The sequence below is a fragment of the Borostomias antarcticus genome (assembly GCF_949987555.1).
Source record: "Borostomias antarcticus genome assembly, chromosome: 2".
Taxonomy (NCBI): Eukaryota; Metazoa; Chordata; class Actinopteri; order Stomiiformes; family Stomiidae; genus Borostomias; species Borostomias antarcticus.
Genome location: NC_140235.1, coordinates 35179573 through 35201027, shown reverse-complemented (window position 1 = coordinate 35201027; position 21455 = coordinate 35179573). Strand labels below are relative to the sequence as shown.

Here is a 21455-nt window from a genome sequence, read left to right as displayed (position 1 = left end):
TATCAATTCTGATCATGCTCAAATCATGCTACACACAACAGCGTTTACATTTCAGTATATCTGTTTCTAGGATTGGTGATTATTACTAATATCAATAATACTTTGTGAGTGGTGGCCAGTGCAATTCTGAACAACCACTCACATCCTTCACTGTAAATACAGTCCTACTTGAATCTTCAGGCAAATACATTGCCTCTTTGATTCTCTTTGGCAACTAAAGTACAGTATCATTGTGTTCCCTTGGTATAGTAGGCTACGGTTAAAATTGCATACTGTATATTACCTGCCATATGTCATATGGAAGCTGTAAACTCTGGTTACTGTAAATTGATAAACGTAGCTACATTTCCTATAAAAGAGTGTGGGTGAGAGCACTTTTATCCAAATATTCAATAAGTAAATTTCGTTGCACACTGATATTTTCAGTTGCTTCTACAGACGACCCCTGATATCTATGATTGTAACTCATATTAACAGGGTTGTCATGGAGTCTATCTCTAGTAGGCCTACGTTGGGGGTTGAAAGTCGGCCTAAGTTAACTTACTTTCTGCAATTAATATTTCATAGTTGCATATAATTCAAACTTTTCTTTGTCAAAAAGAATCCAATGCATTGTTCTTGAGGATTTTTACTGACAGCAACATATTGACATTCTCCGTGGTGTCCAATCCTAACTTTGCACAGCGCGTTCTCTCTCTGTGCTAATACAGCTCGTTTCCACAGTATTTCAATTTGGCAAAAGAGAGAGTTCCTTTGCTGGAAATACTTAAGATTTATATTTAAATTTTCATGGAATCTTTGAAAACATTGAGGAGCAATTTCACATTTGCACTGACATCTAATTTCTCAAGTAGAGTCTGAAATCACAAATTGCCACGGATTCCCTCTGTGCCCAATTATCGTGCATCAATTTCCTTGACCCAGCGGACTACTGGTAAATTAATCATACCACTTTTTTTTTATTCACTCATGAAAAACATGCACACGTTTGATAAACTAATCATACTTGGTCGGTTATACTCACAAAAATGATTCAGCTCCCAGCTGCAGAGGACCCAGCAGCATAGCCCAGGGAAATGGCAGTAGATGTCAAACTCAGAGACACACGTACGCGGACGCAGTCTCTCTCTCTCTCACACCCACACACGCACATACGCGTACACACACACACACACACACACACAACTGCATAGAACAATGGTTTCTTCTGTACATTGCGTGCAGTGAATTAAATCATTGGATTAAAATATCTAACCTTTACAAGTGTGCCACTCACCCCTTAATACATTCGATCAATAATTGCCATACTTGTAATATCTCCATCAATACTTGACACAAGGTGACCTTTGCAATACCGTAATAGCCCAAGGACTTATTATCGCCACGCCAATCATCAACACCGTATCTCTCACACCTCTGACCTGTTGATCATAACAGGAATGCTGCTACATATTTGGAACAACAGTGCCCTCTAGTGGAAATCACTGAAACTGCCTCTCTTTCTGCAGTTATCAGAATCAGAAAACGGGTTATTGCCAGATTTTCAGATATTTTCTTAGGGGTATTGGTGCATAACAATAAAGAAAGTGCAAGGACAAGACAGAACAGTGTAAAATACAATTCAATATAATATATAGTGCAATCTACGATAATGTACAACGTAATAATGTCAGAGTTCCAGGCCTTGTTGATGAGGTCAGCTGCAGTCTGGGAGAAACTGTTTTTGTGCCTTGGAGGTTTTGGTCCTGATGGACCGCAGCCTCCTACCGGAGGGGAATGAGGTTGACCACTCAAGCTATCCCATCTCCCCTCTCTGGAGCCCAGTGGGCCCGGAGGGCAGGGTCCACACACAGCTCTACACCCACCTCTATGATGGGCTGAGTGGTTCCTCACACTGGCCTCTTCCTCACGTTCATTTCCAGATATCAGGCCATTGGCGGGCGAAATAATTCTTTGAGTACAGACGACGCACAAAGAAAACACAACGGATCAAGGTTTGTAGTGCAAAACATTGAAGACGATCTTTATTTTTCATTGTTCACAGTTAAACACAAGCAACTGCTTTTAAGAACTTTTTTTTTGCCTTTTTTCCAAAACATTCAGCTCCAAACGGATTCCCAGTTCAAGCTCTTGATTCAGTTCGCTCTGATTGTACCTTCTGTCTTGGTTGGTTGTACTTCCTGTTGTTGGCGTTTAGAGTGGATTGTTGAACATGCTTTAGATAGCGAGGCAGAAGGAATGACAGAGTTCCCAGTGGACAACAGGATTCATATTCCCCAAAATAAATTGAACGTAGCAATTCTTTACCGAATGGAAAACGGGTCAATTCAACGTCTGACCGCCATAGGTCATCTGAAAAGAAGGATTTAGCTGTTACTTATTTGTCAGATTCACATCCTTTCATTGCTCTCTACGTGTATCCAGAACACAGTTCTCAGCTCTTCTGAGAGACACCCTTACGCTATACAAACACATCAACTGGAGAAAGAACACTTTTTGGGGTTCGGCCATTTTGAAATGGTGGTCCTTGTTTTGGCACATTCAATGAATTTAAACTTGAACCTAAAATGCTCAATACACGTCGGGTTCATGTAAACCATTTCTCACATCAGATACAGAGATTCAGATTCAAGATATGTTACCATGAGTACCATTCCGTGCCCAGTTGACAACTGCAGGGACTTTTTTTTTTGCATGTCTCTGACTCTAATGCCAGTGTCAATGTTCCACGGTTAAAAGCTACAGGTAGCTTATGTTTCAGTAACTCATCAATACTGTAAAAGGAAAACAAATGATGGATATTGCACTCGTGACCTCAAACATTCCCTCTACAGGTCGCAAAGCATCTTGGCAAGGGCAAAATGACTTGGTAATCAATAAATACTTCCCCCCAAAAAAGGAATAAAAACAGTATTTCTAAATGTTGCACTCTTCGTTCTCATTGCGACTCACAGGAAACATCATCTTTCATTCACATACACCTGCAAACGTGGACATTTGCAAACACACACTTGCTCCTTCTTGGACACTATGAACATTGCTGCAGTGAATGATTAACACATGGAAAAGCGGTCACTCTTCCTACATAGCTTACCTCTATTGCACCCCTCTCACCGACAGGGTCCTCCTCACACACAGCGGCCTGGCTGGAGTCATAGAGGCTCCCACGCTTGGGCACGCCCGCCAAATCGTCCCTTCACACCCCATCAGTACTCGCTGCTCAAGCCAGACAATCAGCCTCACCTCTACCCTTGCACGGCCCCAAAAAACCCAAAACATAAATAATTCACACGCTCAGTCTCTCATCCGTAGTGTTTCATACTTGTCAAATGCGTTTTGAAGAGGTCTTTTAAACCTGTCATGATGTAACAGATTTCTAAAATGGCCTCTGAAGGGTGTCTCTAAACAAGCCTTAACTAAGCCAGATAGACAGGGTTGGTGCATCTAGAGCCGGTTCTATCCTCACTGACGCTCTTTGGATCTAATCGAAGCATAAAAAATCCTGCTGTCCACTCAGAGGAACGGAACAAATAACACTGAATTCAAAAGAGTTTTGTTTTGTACTCTTTTGCTGTTCTAGGCTTGTAGCTTTTTCTCCAGTCACTCTTCCGGCGCGGCAACACTCCTCCTCCTCCTCCTTCCTCCTCCTCCTTCCTCATCCTCCTCCTCCTCCTCCTCCCCTCTCTCTCTCTCTTCCGGGTCTGAGTCTCTAGCTGTGCTCATGGTGTGTTTCGTTGTAGTCCATGATCCGTAGCTGCTGCTGCCTCGGTCGCGCGCCGCCACCAGCCGCCGCCCTCCCCGGGCCGCCCGCCGCCCCGGCCTTCTTCCGGGGGCTGGCCTGGCTGCCGGGCCTCTGCCGGGGCTCGGCCGGGGTGGGCTCCTTGGCGGGCACAGTGAGAGGGCCGCCCTGCTTGGGCGCCGGGGTACCGGGGGCGGGGTCCGGGGCGACGGGGGGCTCCACGCACAGCTCAGTCTTCAGGCCGTGGGCCAGGCCCGCCAGCCGGGGGGCGGGGGGTGACGGTCTCTCCTCCTCCCCCCCCTCATCGTCGCACTGGCTCTCGCTCTTGTTGCGGAAGAGCTCCCGCGCCCGCATGCCCAGGAAGCTCTTGGCGCTGGGGTAGGAGCCCACGGTGACGGGGGCGGGGTCGGGGTGAGGCGCGGGGGCGAGGGGGGTGTGGGGGCAGGACGGGGAGGGCTCCACCAGGGAGGGCGGAGGAGGGGGGGCGCCCTGGTCGCCGTTGACGGAGTTGGTCATCTTGGGGGGGTTCGCCGTGGGTTGCCCTGGCGATAAAGTGCTGCAGTTACCCCGCGGGGGTGGTCTGTCGCCAGACCCCTCGTCAGGGCAGGTTTTCATTGGTCCATCTGGCGCCGTGACACTGGGTTTACACACAGGGGAGACGGAGAGGAGATTTAGAATAGAATAGAATGTCTTTACTGTCATTGTGCCGAGGTACAACAAAATTAAAATTAAAATAGCCTCAACTTGAGTGCGCTGGACAACATGCAACATCACAGTGTGCGGACAACATCACAATATACAGACATAACATCACACAATTATGTCCCAACAGACATAACATCACACAATAAGAATATGAATAAAAAAAAGACACTAGCTAGACGCTCTGCGCGTTTGCAGGACCGGGTTCACTCGGGAATCCCCGACCTCGCCTTGCGTGGAGCCGATCGTTACAAAACGAGACTTGGAACGCCGTCTCACCTGGACTGGATGGGAGCGCAGGCCTCGGTGCTGCCCCCTGCTGCGTGGGAGGTGGAGGTGCAGGCGGGGGTCTCCATCTCTAGCCGGCTGTAGAGCTGCAGCAGCTCGGTCTGCAGCTGCTGGGTCACTCTCCTCTGGGCCTGGTTCCTGCTCTCGGACGCCTGCAGCTCACCCCTGCGCACACACACAAACACACACATGCACACACACATGCACACAAGCACGCACACACACATGCACACACACGAATGCACACACACATGCACACACACGCACACATGCACACACACATCACATCAATTCACACGGACAAATACTGATAACGTTGAGAGATGCATAGCTAACATACTCCCAGCATGCAAAGCTCAACCAGCATCCAGAGAGACTGATCTCATCGCTGGCTTTGCGCCGGCATATGGAGCAGGATACAGATCAAGTGCCGCCGGCCAATCAAAAACGCTCGTCTCATTTTTTCAAAATGTTTGGACTTGTGTTTTCAACTCTGATTGTGTGTTTAAGATATGTCTTAAGTTCTGTGCTCAAAAGGAAAACGCTCAATAAAATTTAAGTCATAAAAAAAAAACGCTAGTTTTTTCGTCATCTCGGCAAACATTCAGCGTGGGAACGCAGACACCGAAAAGGGCTTCTAAACGTCTCCTACTTGGCCTGGCCCTTGACGTCCTCCAGGAACTTCTTCTGCTCGGCGATGAGGTGCTCCTTCTTGGAGAGCAGGGCCTCCAGCTCCAGCACCCGCTGCTGCGCCGCCTCCAGCCTCTGGCCCTGCTGGAGGAGGCCCTGCCTCAGCCTCTCCACCTCCTTCCCCCACGACGCCTTCACCATCTGGGCCTCCTGCACGGGGGGGGGGGGGGATAGCGGAGGTAGGGAGGAGAGCGCGGCGTCAAACTCGGATATGACTCCTGGGAGATATGACTCCTGGGAGATATGACCTCCTAGGAGATATGACCTCCAGGGAGATATGACCTCCTGGGAGATATGACTCCTGGGAGATATGACTCCTGGGAGATATGACTTCCTGGGAGATATGACCTCCGGGGAGATATGACCCCCGGGGAGATATGACCTCCTGGGAGATATGACTCCTGGGAGATATGACCTCCTGGGAGATATGACCTCCTGGGACATATGACCTCCTGGGACATATGACCTCCTGGGAGATATGACTCCTGGGAGATATGACCTCCTAGAAGATATGACCTCCTGGGAGATATGAGTCCTGGGAGATATGACCTCCTGGGAGATATGACTCCTGGGAAATATATCCTCCTGGGAGATACGACCTCCTGGGAGATATGACCTCCAGGGAGATATGACCTCCTGGGAGATATGACCTCCTGGGAGATATGACCTCCTGGGAGATATGACTCCTGGGAGATATGACCTCCTAGGAGATATGACCTCCTGGGAGATATGACCTCCTGGGAGATATGACTCCTGGGAAATATGACCTCCTAGAAGATATGACCTCCTGGGAGATACGACGATGCACATCATAACCCTAACGCTACGCCGGCGACGCGTGGCCAGGGATAGACGCTGGCGCTGGACTCCCGCTCCCTCTCCCTCCCTACCTTGGTGTCGTCGGGGCCCGCGTGGGTTAACTCCTGCATGCACAGCTTGTGCGCCTCCCCCAGGAGGAGCAGCTGCTTGTTCAGGAAGCTCATCTGCTGCTGGGTGCTCTCGCTGCTGCTCAGCTGAGGGGGACGCAGAGGACGAGCAATGACAAACACAACAACGACAACAACAACAAGACTAGCTGCCGACTGCTGGAGAGAATATTCTAGGCTCACGGCGAATCCACAGGGGGTCCGGTTCTGCCAATCAAACGACAGACTCCTCCTTACCTTGACGGTCATCTGGTTGAGCAGGTGACCCATGTGGTACACCTTGTTATTGGCCCTCTGTAGCTCCGCCTCCAGCTCACCCATCGTCTTCTGGTACTCCTGCAGCTTGATCTGGACAGCCAAACACATTGCCGCCGTTCAGTTAGGCGACGGGGGGGCGGGGTTAAGTTGCCGTGCGACACGTTGGAGGGAGGGGGCGTGTCGTGTGGGCGTGGCCGGCGGTGCGTACCTGCAGCTCCTGGGTCTTGGTGTAGAAGTCGTCGCGGCCCTGCTGCAGCTGGCGGACCTGGGCGTGGAGCCGGGTGACCACGGCCTCGCGGTCCGCCCACAGCTGACGGTAGCGCTGCTGCTCCACTACAAGGCTCTCCCGCAGGGACACCATGTCCACGCTCTGCAGGCTCAGCTGGGCCTTCTGCGCTCGCACACACACACGCGCGCACACACACACACAAAGGACACACACACACACACACACATGCACACACGCAAAGGACACACACACACACACATGCACACACAAACGACATGCACACACACACACACAAAGGACACGCATACACACACGCACACACACACAAAGGACACACGCACACACACACACACAAAGGACACACACACGCACGCGTGCACGCACACACACAAAGGACACGCGCACACACAAACACACACACACACAAAGGACACGCACACACACACACAAAGGACACGCACACACACACAAAGGACACGCACACAGAGGATTAGTGGTCGTTCACAGATTACTAGGATTCTATTACAGTACATGACATCATACAGTTAACAACTCATTGATATATAGGATTCTATTCCAGTACATGACACCATACAGTTAACTCATTTTGCCTGGCGGATGATTTCTGACCGCCTCTCCGTCTAAAAATTCATCCTCTGTGACAGACGTGCACGGTTACCATGGCGTTGTTCTGCTCCTCCAGGGCGGTGGCGTTGATGATGCGCCGGAGGAGGCGGCGGTTGCGGACGGCGTGCTGCTCCCTCTTGTAGCGCTCGTACAGCAGCTGGTTGTGCAGCAGGAGCAGCTGGCTGCGCAGTGTGTGCAGCTCGTCCAACGGAGCCGAGCCTGAGGGGGGGGGGGGGGGGGTGGGCGGAGAGGGGGGGGGGTGCATTGGCAGGGAGAGGGTTAACCATCAGGGAATTCACAAAAAAGAGACGGCGGTTTTGGGGGCGAACTCTGCACGCTGTACGACGTTGTAGTTCCCATGCTGTGACTCTACAGCCCCTCAATGTCTTGAATCACATGCATGATAATAGAGCGCATGTCTGCGCTTGGCTTCATTACAGCTAATGAGGAGCTCCTGTGCTATACTGTACCCTGCACGATCATCTTTCATCTGTCTTATTCATTTCTGAGTGTGCATGCAGAGAAAATCCTGGATCATCTTGGAGACCGAGGCCCCTAGAGTCATCTGAAGGAGTTTGCGTAAGCAAACCACAAGTTCTCCGTGGAGTTTGTCTCACACGCAATCAAAAATACATGACTTCTATAACTTGCATAACCACAGAGGCTCATTGAATTCCAGTGTTTTGGCTTGGCAGGGAGTTTTGGCGAAGACACAACGGGCACTTTTACTGTGATCAGCAGCTGGACGTCATTAGAGAGAGAGAGAGGATCTCTCTCTCGTAGCGCGGAAGAACATCCACTCCGTTTCTCTTTCAACAATTAGAACCGTACTCCCGAGAGCCTCGAACACGGTGTGTGTGTGTGTGAGAGAGAGTGTGTGTGTAGGTGTGTATGTGTGTGAGAGAGTGTGTGTAGGTGTACAGTAGGTGTGTGTGTGTGTGTGTGAGAGAGAGAGTGTGTGTAGGTGTGTGTGTGTGTGTGTGTGTGTGTGTGTGTGTGTGAGAGAGAGTGTGTGTAGGTGTAGGCGTGTGTGTGTGTGTAGGTGTGTGTGTGTGTGTGTGTGTGTGTGTGTGTGTGTGTGGGAACGTCAAGTCGGCTCTTGTGGCTGAATTGGTGTTAAAAGGAACGGGCCTACGGTCTCACACTGGTCTCTGTCTCTACGGAACTACATCAACACTGCAGCGCTTGCCCAGGGTCTTATCAGTGGACCCTGGACACACCCTGGACACACTGTTCCCTGGTTCCCTGGTGACACACTGTTCCCTGGTTCTCTGGTGACCCAGTGTTCCCTGGTTCTCTGGTGACCCAGTGTTCCCTGGTTCTCTGGTGACCCAGTGTTCCCTGGTGACCCAGTGTTCCCTGGTTCTCTGGTGACCCAGTGTTCTCTGGTTCTGGACGGTTGTTTACCTCCAAAGTGTGTCCAGTCAGCTGACTTGCTTGGCAAAGGTAATCTGGAAGAGAGAATGGTGTGGGTTAGAGAGACACGACAAGGAGTTCCCCCATTCAGGGGAGGGAGGGAGAGAGAGAGAGAGAGGGAGAGAGGGGAGGGAGAGAGAGAGAGGAAGAGAAGGGAGGAGAGAGAGAGGGAGGGAGAGAGAGAGAGAGAGAGAGAGAGGGGGAGAGAAGAAAAGAGGGGGAGAGAGAAAGAGAGGGAGAGAGAGGAAGAGAAGGGGGGATAGAGAGAGAGGGAGGGGAGAGAGAGAGAGAGAGAGAGAGAGAAAGACGGGGGGAGAGAGACAGAAAGAGAGAGAGAGAGAGAAAGGAAGAGAGAGAGATGAAGAGAGGGGGAGAGAGAAGAAGAGAGAGAGAGAGAGGGGGGGAGAGAGAGAGACGCACACACACACACACCTTCCCATGTATGAGGGCTCCCTGTCTATGACTACTGCAATCCCTCCAGAAAGTCCGCTTCAGGGAAGACATTCAAAAGTGGGGGGATGGGATGAGCAAAGCCAGACTGTTCTCTGCACAGCTCCAACGCTGCTGACAGTCTCTGCTTGTTGTACTGCTGGCTCGGGAAGGACGGTGTGTGTGTGTCTGTGTGTGTGTGTGTGTGTGTGTGTGGGAGAGGAGGGGGGGGGGGGGGAGTAGGGGGGAATGTAGTGTCAGACAATGCCTGTAGTTGTTCTCAACCAAAGGCTGTTTCCCGTGGGCCAAGGCAATGGACTGGAAAGAGCCCAGCCCAGTTCTGCAAAGTGAGCTCCAGATCAAAAACACTGCCTTTTTCCCTCCATTCCCCACGACCCAAACCCACACAGGACTGGTGTTCTGGAACTGTGTGTACATCCAGAGAACACGGTCGTGTTGTTTTTACTGGCAACGACGGGAAATTATGTCGGTGACGGTAAATTAAGATGGCAACGTCGCCGGGAAAGTGGATGGCTGGATGTATTTCAAGCTCCTAACAGATCTCCTATGCACAACTATATACTTGAACGTTATCTAACTGCACTGCCTACAACATGGACACAGACACAGTTATCTGTGATTGGATGGGATAAGTAGATGAGGATGATACTGATAGACTGCTAGACGACGGATAGTAAATTGCCAGTTTGGGAGCTGAGTAGCTAGGACTGGAATGAGGAATGGATTAGCACTGATCAGATGCTGTAAGGACAAGGGGTTACACGAATTCCAATGTACCCGTACTTGTTGCACATGACTAATAAATGTGATTCTATTGGTCACAGTCATGTGACCTAGATAGATGGCTCACCTCTTGAGCACCTTGTCGTGGGCGTCGCTCCCCTGCTGAACGAGGAGATCCAGCACCTCCAGGGGGGAGGCCGAGACCGCCCCCTCGCCCTCCTCCGCCCCCTCCCCCTCCCTCCCGTCCTCCGGCCCCTCCCCCCCGCCCCCCAGCCGCTCCAGGGCAGCCCGGGTCACCGCCTCGGACGTCCTCCTCCCCACGAAGAGGGAGGCGGCCCTGGGCAGCGCCAGGTCGAACAGGGCCTCGTAGGGCAGGGAGGGGTTCTTGCAGGGGCTGGGGGAGAACAGGCCGAACTTGGCCGCCTCGTCCTCCGGGGCCGAGGGGCTCCTGGGGGCGAGGTGGCCCAGGGCGGGGTGCTCGATGGGGGAGAAGACAGGCTGGAAGGACCAGGAATGCTCCAGGGCTGACACCCTGCTGCTGTCCACCCCCCCTCCTCCTCCCCCTCCTCCTCCTCCCCCTCCTCCTCCTCCTCCTCCTCCCCCTCCTCCTCCTCCACCCCCGGGCCCCAGCAGACTGTCGGCCTTGTCTGGGGTGGACGTGGTGTTGTGGGGGTCCCCGGCCGGCCCTCCCGGCTGGGGGTTGGACAGGAGCTTCTCCTGGGGGCCCGTGAGGGTCTCGGTGGTGCGGTAGAAGGGCGAGTCGAACCCCCTCAGGCCGGCCAGGTCTCTCTGATCCTCCGTGATCTTCAGAAGCTCCTCTGTGAAGGCCGCTGGAGGCGGGGGACAGAAGGTGATTCAAAACAAACGCTCCCCCAGGTGATAGGGATGTAACGATAACCGGTATAATGATAAACCATGATTCAATTTGATTACATTTATCGTGATAAAATGATCATTAAAACCATGTTTGATTGCCCCGCTTTTGAAAAACTGTAAATACTGTCCAGCATCAGCCAAAGCTAGCAACAGTCTCAAAAACACATTATTTTAGTGTTTATGCACAAAAAAGTGCAGTGCTGCTAATTTTATCGGTGGTTTTCAATATAAAAATTATTTCAGCGTGTTTATCGGTAGTTTTAGAAATTTTCAACACATTTTACACTACCGCGATAATACTGATAACCATGATAATTTTGGTCACTATAATCTTGATATAAAATGTTCACACCGTTACATCTCTAGAAGGTGATTCAAAACAACGTGCCGAACCTTTCCTCCTCACAATCGCAGCATTACGAGAGAGGCGAGAGGAAACGCAAGAGGCAAATCTACGCGGAGGATTAGCGGTAGCCGTTAGCGGTAGCCATGAGCGGTAGTCGTTAGCGGTAGCCGCGTTGGAGGCGCAGAGCCGGGCGACTCACCCTCCTCCCTCTCCTTCTCCGTTCTCATCTGCAGCTCCAGCTCCTGCTCCTTCATGAAGAAGGACAGCTGAGTCAGCGTCATGGACACGCTCTCAACGCCGCCTGCGTCTGGGTAAGACAGGGGACACCAGAGAGGACTAAAAGTCACATCCACAAACACTAAGTCATATTAAAGTCAAGAGTCACGCTACACGCTCAGACACATTCGGCTAACGATACATTTAACCCTTTAACAGCACGACGCTCAAACGGAAACTACTAGACGAGGCCGAAAAACACCGCATGACCTCTGACCTCTGTTGTTGATCCCTTCCCCCTCGCCGTCGTTCTCGTGTTCTCTCACGGGTTCCTGTTTCACCAGGCCGGGTTTGGAGGCTTCCGCCGCTCCGGCGTCCTGTGGATAAAACAGCGTTCTTATCGACTGGCACCATGTTGTTTAGTTCTCGTTCTGAACCACAAGGTTCGGTACTTACCGGGGGGGGGGGGGGGGGGGGGGGGGGTTAAGACGGTGGTCTTACCTTCCGTGGGGGGCTGGCGTCTCTGGGGGGCAGGGGGGCGACGGGGAACTCGTCAGACAGGGTGGTGGGCGGGGAGCAGGTGGCCGGCGTGCTGGAGGAGGCGGGCGTTCCTTTCCCGCCTTCGGTTTCATGAGACAAGACAAAGCGACCGAACGCCACGCGTTAGAAACCCCCCCTCGACCGAGCGGGGCTGTCCCCTAGACAAACACGATAGCCGCGGCGGTCGTCACGGCGGTCAACAACGATCTCTGGAAAGCAGTCGACTGACCTGACGTGCAGTGGAAGCGTCCTGGGAGGTGAGATGCACTGTGGGACAGCTCGGGGTTGGGTGACATTCCCCTGGAGGACGGGGGCGTGGCCATGCCGCACAAGGAGGAGGGGCTCCACAGGGGGTCCTTCCCCCCACAAGCAGAGTTGAGTTCACAGCTGGAGTTCTGGGAGGGGGGGGGGGGGGGGGGTTAGAATAAGCACACACTGTAGCAATGAAGAGATGTCCAGATATATAATGCCGGACTCACACTACAGGATATTTAAAATCCTAACCGATTTTGATATCGGGTTGCATCGCGCATGTAAGGAGAATCTTAACAGATGTTCTTCTCGTGAATCTCAAACATGCACACACGACAAGATTTGAAAATAATGGCTCATCACACACTACAGGATCTTATGGTGCCCGCGGTCTTGCTGTCTCGCTTGCAAAGTAGTGACGTAATAATCTTAAATGTCAAACATGTTTGATATTACTGGTGCGGCCCTGATGGGTCTGCGAGCCGATCGGGAGGTTTAAGATTGGATCTGTAAACCCCTCACATTACAAGATCATCTGGGCTGAACATCGGTACCGACCAACGTTCCAGACCAGATTTCTCCTCCGATTGTCGGGAGGGCTGAATCAGGGATAAATCGTCCCAAAAATCCTGTAGTGTGACCCGGCGCCCGGCAGACGCCTGACTGCAGTCTGTAGCAGAGAAACGAGAAACGGCCTGTTCCCTTCTGACAGAGAAAGCCGGTCTAAGTGGGTCTTCGGTCGTCCTGGGTCAGATGTGTTTTCTACTCGGACGGCAGACAGACCCCCGGGCCTGGGCAACACGGGGACCCCCACTGCCTGAGTCAGATCGCCAGAGCAACCGGCCCCCGCGACAGACCACTGTTGACTGGCAGGACAGGGGGGAGGTGTGTGTGTGTCTGTGTGTGTTCTGCGTCTAAGGCCTGACACTCCTGTCGCAAGCTTGCCTGCTCCGATGACTCAAAGCCTTTCCTCCCTCTCTGCTTCCTGCCGCGCTCCGTCCCCTCCCTGCCCCGTTTGAAAACAAGGGGGTGATTCATCAGGCCAGGAGGAGGAGGAGGAGGAGGAGGAGGAGGGCGGGGGGGGGGGGGCGAAGGCCCGGGGACAAACGATTGACTAACAGCGTCTGTCACAGGCCATATACATCATGTGTAAACAACCCCCGGTGCTCAACAACAAGCGGTGAGCAGAAGGCGACCGCGGCCTCTGCCACTGGCTCCCACTCCGACGACCAATCGGTGAGTCTGAGAGAAGGGGGTCGGTGGCGGTGAGCAAAAGCCTCAGGGGTCTTCTTACCTGGCGTCTGGAGGTCTGCGGACTGCGGTAGGAGGACTGAGTCCCTGAGAAAGGGGGCAGGGACAGTGGTGGGGGGAGGGGCTGCCGGGGGGTCGAGAACGGGGTGGAAGAGGAGCTTCCTGTGGACGAGAGAGAGAGAGAGAGAGAGAGAGAGAGAGAAACCATTGCTCTTTCAGGTTGATGTGCCATGGCTCACTCTAGGCTGATGTGTGACATCATCCGTCCGTTCGCCACTGTTATCGCTAATATGACATCATAATGTCCTCATGACACGTCCTCACAAACCAACTAATGTGCCCGGCAGGTAAACAAGACAGGAACACATCCGTTCGGATGACAGCCTGTGGAATGTTCGACTAGCCGAAAACAAATTCCAGTCATGAACAGCGTTTAACACAGTAACACATTGAGTGAGCCAGTCCAAGTGACATAATGGTTCATATCCCTGAGTGGGAGGTGTGGGGGGAGACAGGGGGGTGTGGTCTGACCGTAGCTGCTGTAGAAGTCGGTGTGCGGGCTGGAGGTGCAGTCTTGGGGGCGGAGCTGCAGGTGGGGGTAGAAGTTATCGGGCATGGTAGCGTAGCCCTCCTCGCAGGATGCCTCCTTGGGGTCCAGAGACACTTTGGCACACTCTATGACGATGTCGTGGATCTCGAACCTTTTCCACCTGCAGAGGGATGGGAGAAACATCTCTATATGCAGGGAGGGCAACTCCGCTCTCGCGAAAATAAACAACAACAACGAAAATAAACAACAACAACCGAGGACAGCGAGGAACGGGTGTCTACCTGGTGGGGTCCAGCTCATGGTCCTTGGTTCCGGTCACCAGCTCAGGGTGAACTCGAACGTGCTCCAGCATTGGCTGGAAAAAGGAGAAAATTGAGTGGGGGGGTGATGTCGGGGGAGGCTTAAAATCAATCCAGAAAAGATGGATGATTCACACTTCCTGAGGTGAAATCGATACAATAACACCGGGCACGGCGATAGCGCGGGGAAGTCTGACCTTGACGACTTCGTCGAAGGTCTCCATGTTCTCCTTCATGCTGTAGTGCGAGCGCAGGTAGGAGACGAAGTTGCAGGGGTACATGCCGTACAGGCGGTGGAAGAGCGAGTACACGCTGGCGTGCAGGTGGATCAGGTACACCTCCGAGACGTGGCCTGGGGGGACGAGAACGCGCCGCGTCGGGCGGCCGAGACGCGCGTGAGCGACCGGCTATGGTCAAGTTCCTCGTGTGCATTGTAGGCTATTTGCAAACTGAATGTTGAAATGACAGCTGTGGCTCAGGAGGTAGAGCGGGTCGTCAGGTGATTGTAGGGTCGCTGTTCGAACCCCCCGTAGTGTCCTGAGCAGGACACTGAACCTCAACGTGCTCCCAATAATCAGGCTTGCACCTTGCATGGCAGCTGCCACCATTGGTGTGTGAATGTGTGTGAATTGGCTGAATGAGAGGCCATTGTAAAGCACTATGAATAAAAGCATTATATAAGTGCAGTCCATTTACCATATTTCGCCGATCAGACTACCACTGAAAACATCGCTCTGTTTCCAGAGACAACACATAGTCCTCCGCTGGACGGAGGTTTACAGCAAACAATTTATTATTATTGTATATTGTATTTGTTCTGTTGTTATTTGTGTATTTCTGTGAACTCGTCAACACTGTAAATAAGGGAAACCTCAGTGCTTTACGCGTATAAATAAAGGTTTGAAATGAAATGAAGTCAGTATCATTCATTTCTATCTTGCCAATACACCAAAACGAACCGAGTGATATTTATTAGCGAAACCTTTTCCGGACATCGCAGAGTGTGACGTTCTCACCTGGGTTCTTCAGGTTCCAGGATGCCAGGCGTCCGAAGATGTCGAAGAACTCGTAGAGGTGCTGCTTCCCAGCCTGGGGGATCATGGGTAGCAGGGTGATCAGCACCAGGACCCCAGTTATCAGGACCACCACGTCGGAGTCAGTCTGTCAGGGGAACGAGGACAGGACCAAAAGGTACAAATTCACCTGACTCGTCTTATCATGATAATATGAACGAACTACTCCATAAATAGACATGAGGGATGACTAACAATTTATTTCTGAATGAGTCTGGTTACTATCAAATCCCGTAATCAAATCACTCAATCACAAATAACTGAATCAAATAACTGAATCAAATGACTAAATCGAATCACTGAATCAAATCACTGAGTCAAATCACTGAATCAAATCACTGAATCGAATCACTGAATCTCACTGGGGCGAGCATCAAGACAAGAGTCGGTAGGAGTTTCAATAAATGATTTTCCTCTTCAGCAGATCTCTGATGACTGACTGCGACCCCCCCCTCTCCTACCTTGAGGCATTTGAGCAGCGAGAGCAGCAGGGGGTAGCGGGCGATCTTGTGGATCCAGGAGGGCTGCCTGCGGACTACGTGTCCCAGGAGGCTCAGCGTGGGCAGCCGGCACGCCTGTCTGCTCATGCTCTCGTTCATCTTTTCCAGTAGGTGCTGAAGTAAAAGGGGACAAATGAAGAAACGGTAAACAGGGGAGGGGATTTCTATTTGTCATATGTATATAGTACAGGGTATCAAATCAAACTTTATTTATATAGCGCATTTCATATGCTTTACAGAGAGCAATGAGAGGGTGGGCATAGGTCCCACCCCTACATATTCTAGAGGGAAGCAAAAAAACTGTTTCACCCGGGGGCCAGAAAAGTGAGCTATAAAAATTCTTCCCGGACCCCTCTCAACGAAACGATCGAGCAAGCTCCTGGAAAATGTTTGTCTATTGGCTAAGAATATATACATAGCAGTAAACATAGGCTAGAGGTACAATGTACAGTGACATTTCTTAAACAAATAATTACATATTACACAAAATTATACAAATACAGGTATGGATGTATTATGTACATGCTAATATAAATAATCCTGGGGGGGATATACTGTCATCTGTCATAAACTATACACCACAGTGACCACTGTTGACTCCTCCCCCTTCCTGGGCACCACCATGTCCCAGGACCTGGGGGCTGAACATCAGCTCCCTCACCAGAAAAGCACAGCAGAGCATGTACTTCCAGAGGCAGCCGAAGAAATTCAACATGTACAAGGTACAGTGAAATTTGTTAAACAAATAATTACATATTACACAAAAACTATACAAATAGAGGCATGGATGTATTATGTACATGCTAATACAAATAATCCCGGGGGGATATACTGTCATCTGTCATAAACTATACTCTATACACTATACACCCCAGAGGACAGGCAGCTGAAGAAATTCAACATGCCAAAGGCAATGATGGTGCTCTTCTACACCTCCATCAACGAGTCCATCCTCTCCTCCTCCATCACCATCTGGCTCTCAGCCACAACAGACAAGGCCAAGGGCCAGACTGCAGCGCATCATCCGCTCTGCTGAGAGGGTGATCGGCTGTAGACTGTCACCCCTACAGGACCTGCACGCCTCCAGGACCCTAAAATGGGCCAATAAGATCGTGGCCGACCCCTCCCATCCCGGTCTCTTTGACCCACTCCCCTCTGGCAGGAGACTGCGGTCCATCGGGAACGGGTCAACATTCCACAAAAACATCCTCTTTCCCACGACCATCAGACTCATCAACAAGGTTTGAATCCCCCCACGACACCCCCCCCCACTGACTCTATACCCCCTGCTGCACCACTCGCACACGACCTCTGATTGCACCTCAACGGCACACACATTGCACACACTGTATGTTATACCGCTCATCTACCACACTACTCTCTGCACACACACACACACACTCTACATTCACCACAGTCCATTAGTACGTAAATTGCATTTGTGCCTCCCTTTTTTTTTTTTTAACAGTATATCATAATTTGAACATTACACTGCATTTTGTATTTGCACTGTTTTTGTACTGCATTTGCAATGTTGTATCTTTGTACTGTCCTGTCCTGTGAACCATATACACGGACAATAAACAGATCATGATTCTTGAATATAGTGACATTATATACACTAGATAGATACAGTGTATACACAAGATGGTGTATATAGGGGGTGGAGGGATACGCCTCTTCGTAGGGTCGTGGAGCGGCTCTCCTCACCTTGTCATGTGGTTCTCTGACAGAGGAGAGGATATGCATGGCCTGGGGGGAGTTGGTTTCCAGAAAGTAGTCCACCAGTCCGTTCAGCAGCATGGACCCTCGCTCTGCCGGACCAGGAAGAGATCAGATCACACGTGTGGTACATGACAGTCACCCAAGTTAAAAAAAACTAGGGATTCACCGATATGACCATTTTGGCCGATACCGATAACAGATATTAACATTGCTCTCATGGCCGATAACCGATATTTACCGATATCGTTATGATCTGTATAGAAACATGTTTCTATGATAATCAAACGTTATACATATTGAAAACCACGTAAAAACTGTCTCTATTTCCAAAACATTTGGAAAAGCCTTGTTTGAAAAGCATTGTTTCCTCTCAAAAATAACACACACAACAGCAGCTGGACAGAAATTATTATCAGCTGGCCCTGTTTTGCACATCGGACCGATACCGATATATTAAAAAATGACTAACATCTGTAATGATATGATTAAAATGATTGCCGACATATTGCGCCTCTCGATAAAAAACGATGTCGAGGGAGAGAAAGCGAGTTGTTGTTACCGGTGCTGAGGTGCTCGTTGATAAGGCCTTTGATCTCCTCCAGCTGGCGCAGGTCGGAGCTCTCCAGGAGCGGGAGGAGGTCCCCCACGTTGGGCTGCTCCCTAGCCATGGTGGCGGTGCTGGACCTGGGGGTCCGGGAGGGGAGGGAGGGGGGGGTCCCAGTTGTCTCTCTCACAGCGTCCTGCCCTGCCTGCAGGGGTCCCTGGGCCACCCGCCAACACAGTCTCCAGGCACCACTGTAGGTCCAGCCAAGCACACACGTCAGAGGTCAAACCTTGCAAACGCTTTCACAGCACGACTCTCCTCTCCCAAAGAGCTGAGAGGAACATAATGAGGTTGCTCTGTGTCATGCAAATGCATTGTTGTTACTGTTACCTGTTACTTTACAGAAAGGCAAACTACAGTAGAAAAGAGCCTAGGTAGAAGCTGAAACAGGGAATCTTCCCTGGTGCTTTTCATGAGCATGTAGAAATCTAGTACAATCATTTCGATGCCATGTTTAACACAGTGTGATCCATTTAAGAAATAGCCCTGACCACATTATGCCTACGGCAACAAAAAGGCATTAAATCTCAATCCTATCCATGTTGCATCTGCGCTCACCATGAGGCATCTGTAAGCACCTGGTTAACACGAGAGAATAGGGCTGGGTATCGAGTCGAATTTCAAGAATCGATTCGATTCCGATTCACAAGGTTAAGAATCAATTATCACGATTCAATTCGATTAGATTCGATTCAATTCAATATCGATTCAGTTAGGGTTACTAAAACCTGATTTTTTTTTTAGCTGTAACCTTAATTACATGACTGCCAAGTTATGCAACACATCAATACTAGGGCTGGATATCGATACTGATTTCCAAAAATGAATGAATGAATGAATCATTGAATGAATTAATGAACTATTCATTCCTTCATTTATTTATTCATTCATTAAATAAAAGATCGATTTTGGGATTCATGAATCGATTCTGAATCATTTGATTCAGATCGATTCAGAATCGATGAATCGATTTTTTGAACCCAGCCCTACGAGAGAACAGGCCTGATGAAATCAGTTTCTCACTCTGTCATGCTAATGTGCCTTCATAACCTGTCAGCAAATGTTTCCCCTATGAAACTGCTCTGTCTCAGTGACTCAGCCTCTCAAAGCCTAACAGGCCATAGGAGGCTTCGAAATCCCCAGCTGACACACACACATAAATAATCATGATAGACAGCTCATTATCAGCCGGGTGTTAGCACTGTCCAGCCCGCTAGGCTAATACTTCAACAGGAGCAAATGAATCAGCAGCAGAGGTCTCAACACTCAGGGCTCTCTCCTTTGGGCAGCTAGCCCCTTTGGACAGCTAGCCCCTTTGGACAGCTAGCCTATCCAACGCTATACAATAAAGACCACCATGCAGCTGAGTTGAGGGACACACAGAAAATCTGAGTAAATCATGAGTTCATAATATGGTCAGTGCAATAAATAGTAAACCTCAACAATTATACCAACTAAAATGCACAGACCACCAGTACCTTTTAGTGAATAAAGTATAGGCCTACATTTGTTTTTCAAGAGAGAAAGAAAACCAAGGCCAACTACAGTTCTACCCGCTACATGTGTGCAAGTTCTAATATTGTTAAGAGGAGAGGACGCCACTGACTTGAGTAGAGCTGCATCACAAACAGAGTTCCACACTAGTCTTAATGTTATGAATCAACGCTTTGTGTTGGGGCCGGGGTGTGTAGTGCTGAATTTGAATGTTTTCAATGGTTGAGTGTCTTGCAGGGACACTGTCAGGAGCACAAACAGGAACAACCCTCAGTGTGACCTTAAACAGCCACTCCTGGCAGCCCTGGAACGCTCAGGGGATACAAAGAACCTTTATGTAGACCATGCACTTCCATGTAAACACTGGAAATTAGATGTGTCTGTGTCCAAGCTTTTAGCACCACTCTCTCTTCCTCCCGTTCACAAATAATTGCGCACGACAGCAATGGTAGCGTTCTACATCACATTTGAAGCTCTGCACTTTCAACTGGACTAGGTTGTTTCAGTTTTCTTAACCAGCTGCACGTTTCAGATTTACTGCAGGAAAAATGAAAAACTGTATACTTGTGCTTGCAAAATATCAAGAGATTCGTAAATGTACTTGACTCTTAGGAGAAAGAATATTGAGTGAATTTAGTACAAAGTGGGGCCTACAACCCAATAACAATAAAGACTACAAATCTCATCGCCACTAGCTACACAGTTCCTTAGCCCGCCGCTTTATTTCAGCTCCCATTGACAAATGACCTACGATTCAGTCTTGGTTAGCCTGCTAATAATGCAAGCAAGAAGTTGCAATGGCATGCAAGGTAAATGCATTGTAATAGTCCAAGTGACGACAATTTTCTTTAATGCGTCTGATAATGCGATCGCAGTTATTCACAAGTAGTGACTCAACAGCTTTGATAAGCTAGCTAGCTCGCATGTAGGCCTATATGCTGTTATCTGGAATGACCACACTGTCGTAAACAACTCAGGGGAACAATAGGGTTCGGGTAGCGTTATCCGATTATCTTTACAGAAATCATTCTTGACACGGTGAATAAAACTTCAACGGGTGCACACTGACACGAAAGAATGGTTGCAAATAAGAGCATCAGTATTCGGTGATGCTGATCTAGTAAGATTTACCAAGCTGCCTGTCCTATTAGCTAACAAGACTTATCGACAGCCAAGACAAGGAAGAGGAGGAAAAAAAACATCCCTTTGACATTCATGCATGGGCATCCAAAAAGTACACCTACACATTTTCTTTGACCAAACACTGTAATTAAGGTTGAAATTCCCGATCAGACATTTAAAAGCACGAATAAATGGACCTGTTTACCTGTTAGAGTAGCTGCACTCCACAGGGCGCCGCCATCTTGGACACCTCACAGCCCATCCCCTGCAATCCGCATCCGCTGCCTTGTACGCAAACTAATCCCCTGCACAACATGTTCCTGCTCAAAAATGAAAGTGTTCACCAAAATGACACCGCATGTACACTGATCCAAACATTTCTATTCAATTTCAAGCATACATACGAATGCAGCGCTCCTAACATTTCTCCGTAAGAAGAAACTAAAATATTGTTTTTCTCGTAGGTGGAGGGATGAGTATGTAATCCGGTTTCGCGTGACTCAGGTAGTTTGCGCATGCGCTCAAAAGTAAGAAAATAAATGAACTGCAGGCCCTATGA

At 49.9% G+C, this 21455-nt stretch overlaps 1 protein-coding gene across 3 annotated transcripts; it reads right to left on the bottom strand.

The window, feature by feature from the left end:
• Nucleotides 1-2619: 2619 nt before the first annotated feature.
• Nucleotides 2620-21202, bottom strand: tsc1b (TSC complex subunit 1b). 3 transcript variants are annotated; one of them, XM_084458353.1, is made up of 22 exons: nt 21102-21202; nt 18236-18471; nt 17662-17765; nt 15913-16065; nt 15395-15539; nt 14576-14730; nt 14361-14434; nt 14061-14239; nt 13573-13691; nt 12256-12421; nt 11988-12106; nt 11764-11863; nt 11470-11577; nt 10176-10878; nt 8867-8910; nt 7512-7678; nt 6812-6994; nt 6583-6693; nt 6310-6432; nt 5382-5569; nt 4721-4894; nt 2620-4376 (listed from the first exon to the last, which is right to left on the bottom strand). In XM_084458353.1, exons 2-22 carry the CDS (start codon nt 18342-18344, stop codon nt 3710-3712), a joined length of 3891 nt encoding a protein of 1296 aa, XP_084314479.1. In that variant the 5' UTR covers nt 18345-18471; nt 21102-21202; the 3' UTR covers nt 2620-3709. The 3 variants fall into 3 exon arrangements, with proteins under 3 accessions (XP_084314479.1, XP_084314481.1, XP_084314480.1); XM_084458355.1 differs by having other exon boundaries at nt 11470-11571; XM_084458354.1 differs by lacking the exon at nt 21102-21202 and adding an exon at nt 21019-21088.
• Nucleotides 21203-21455: the final 253 nt, after the last annotated feature.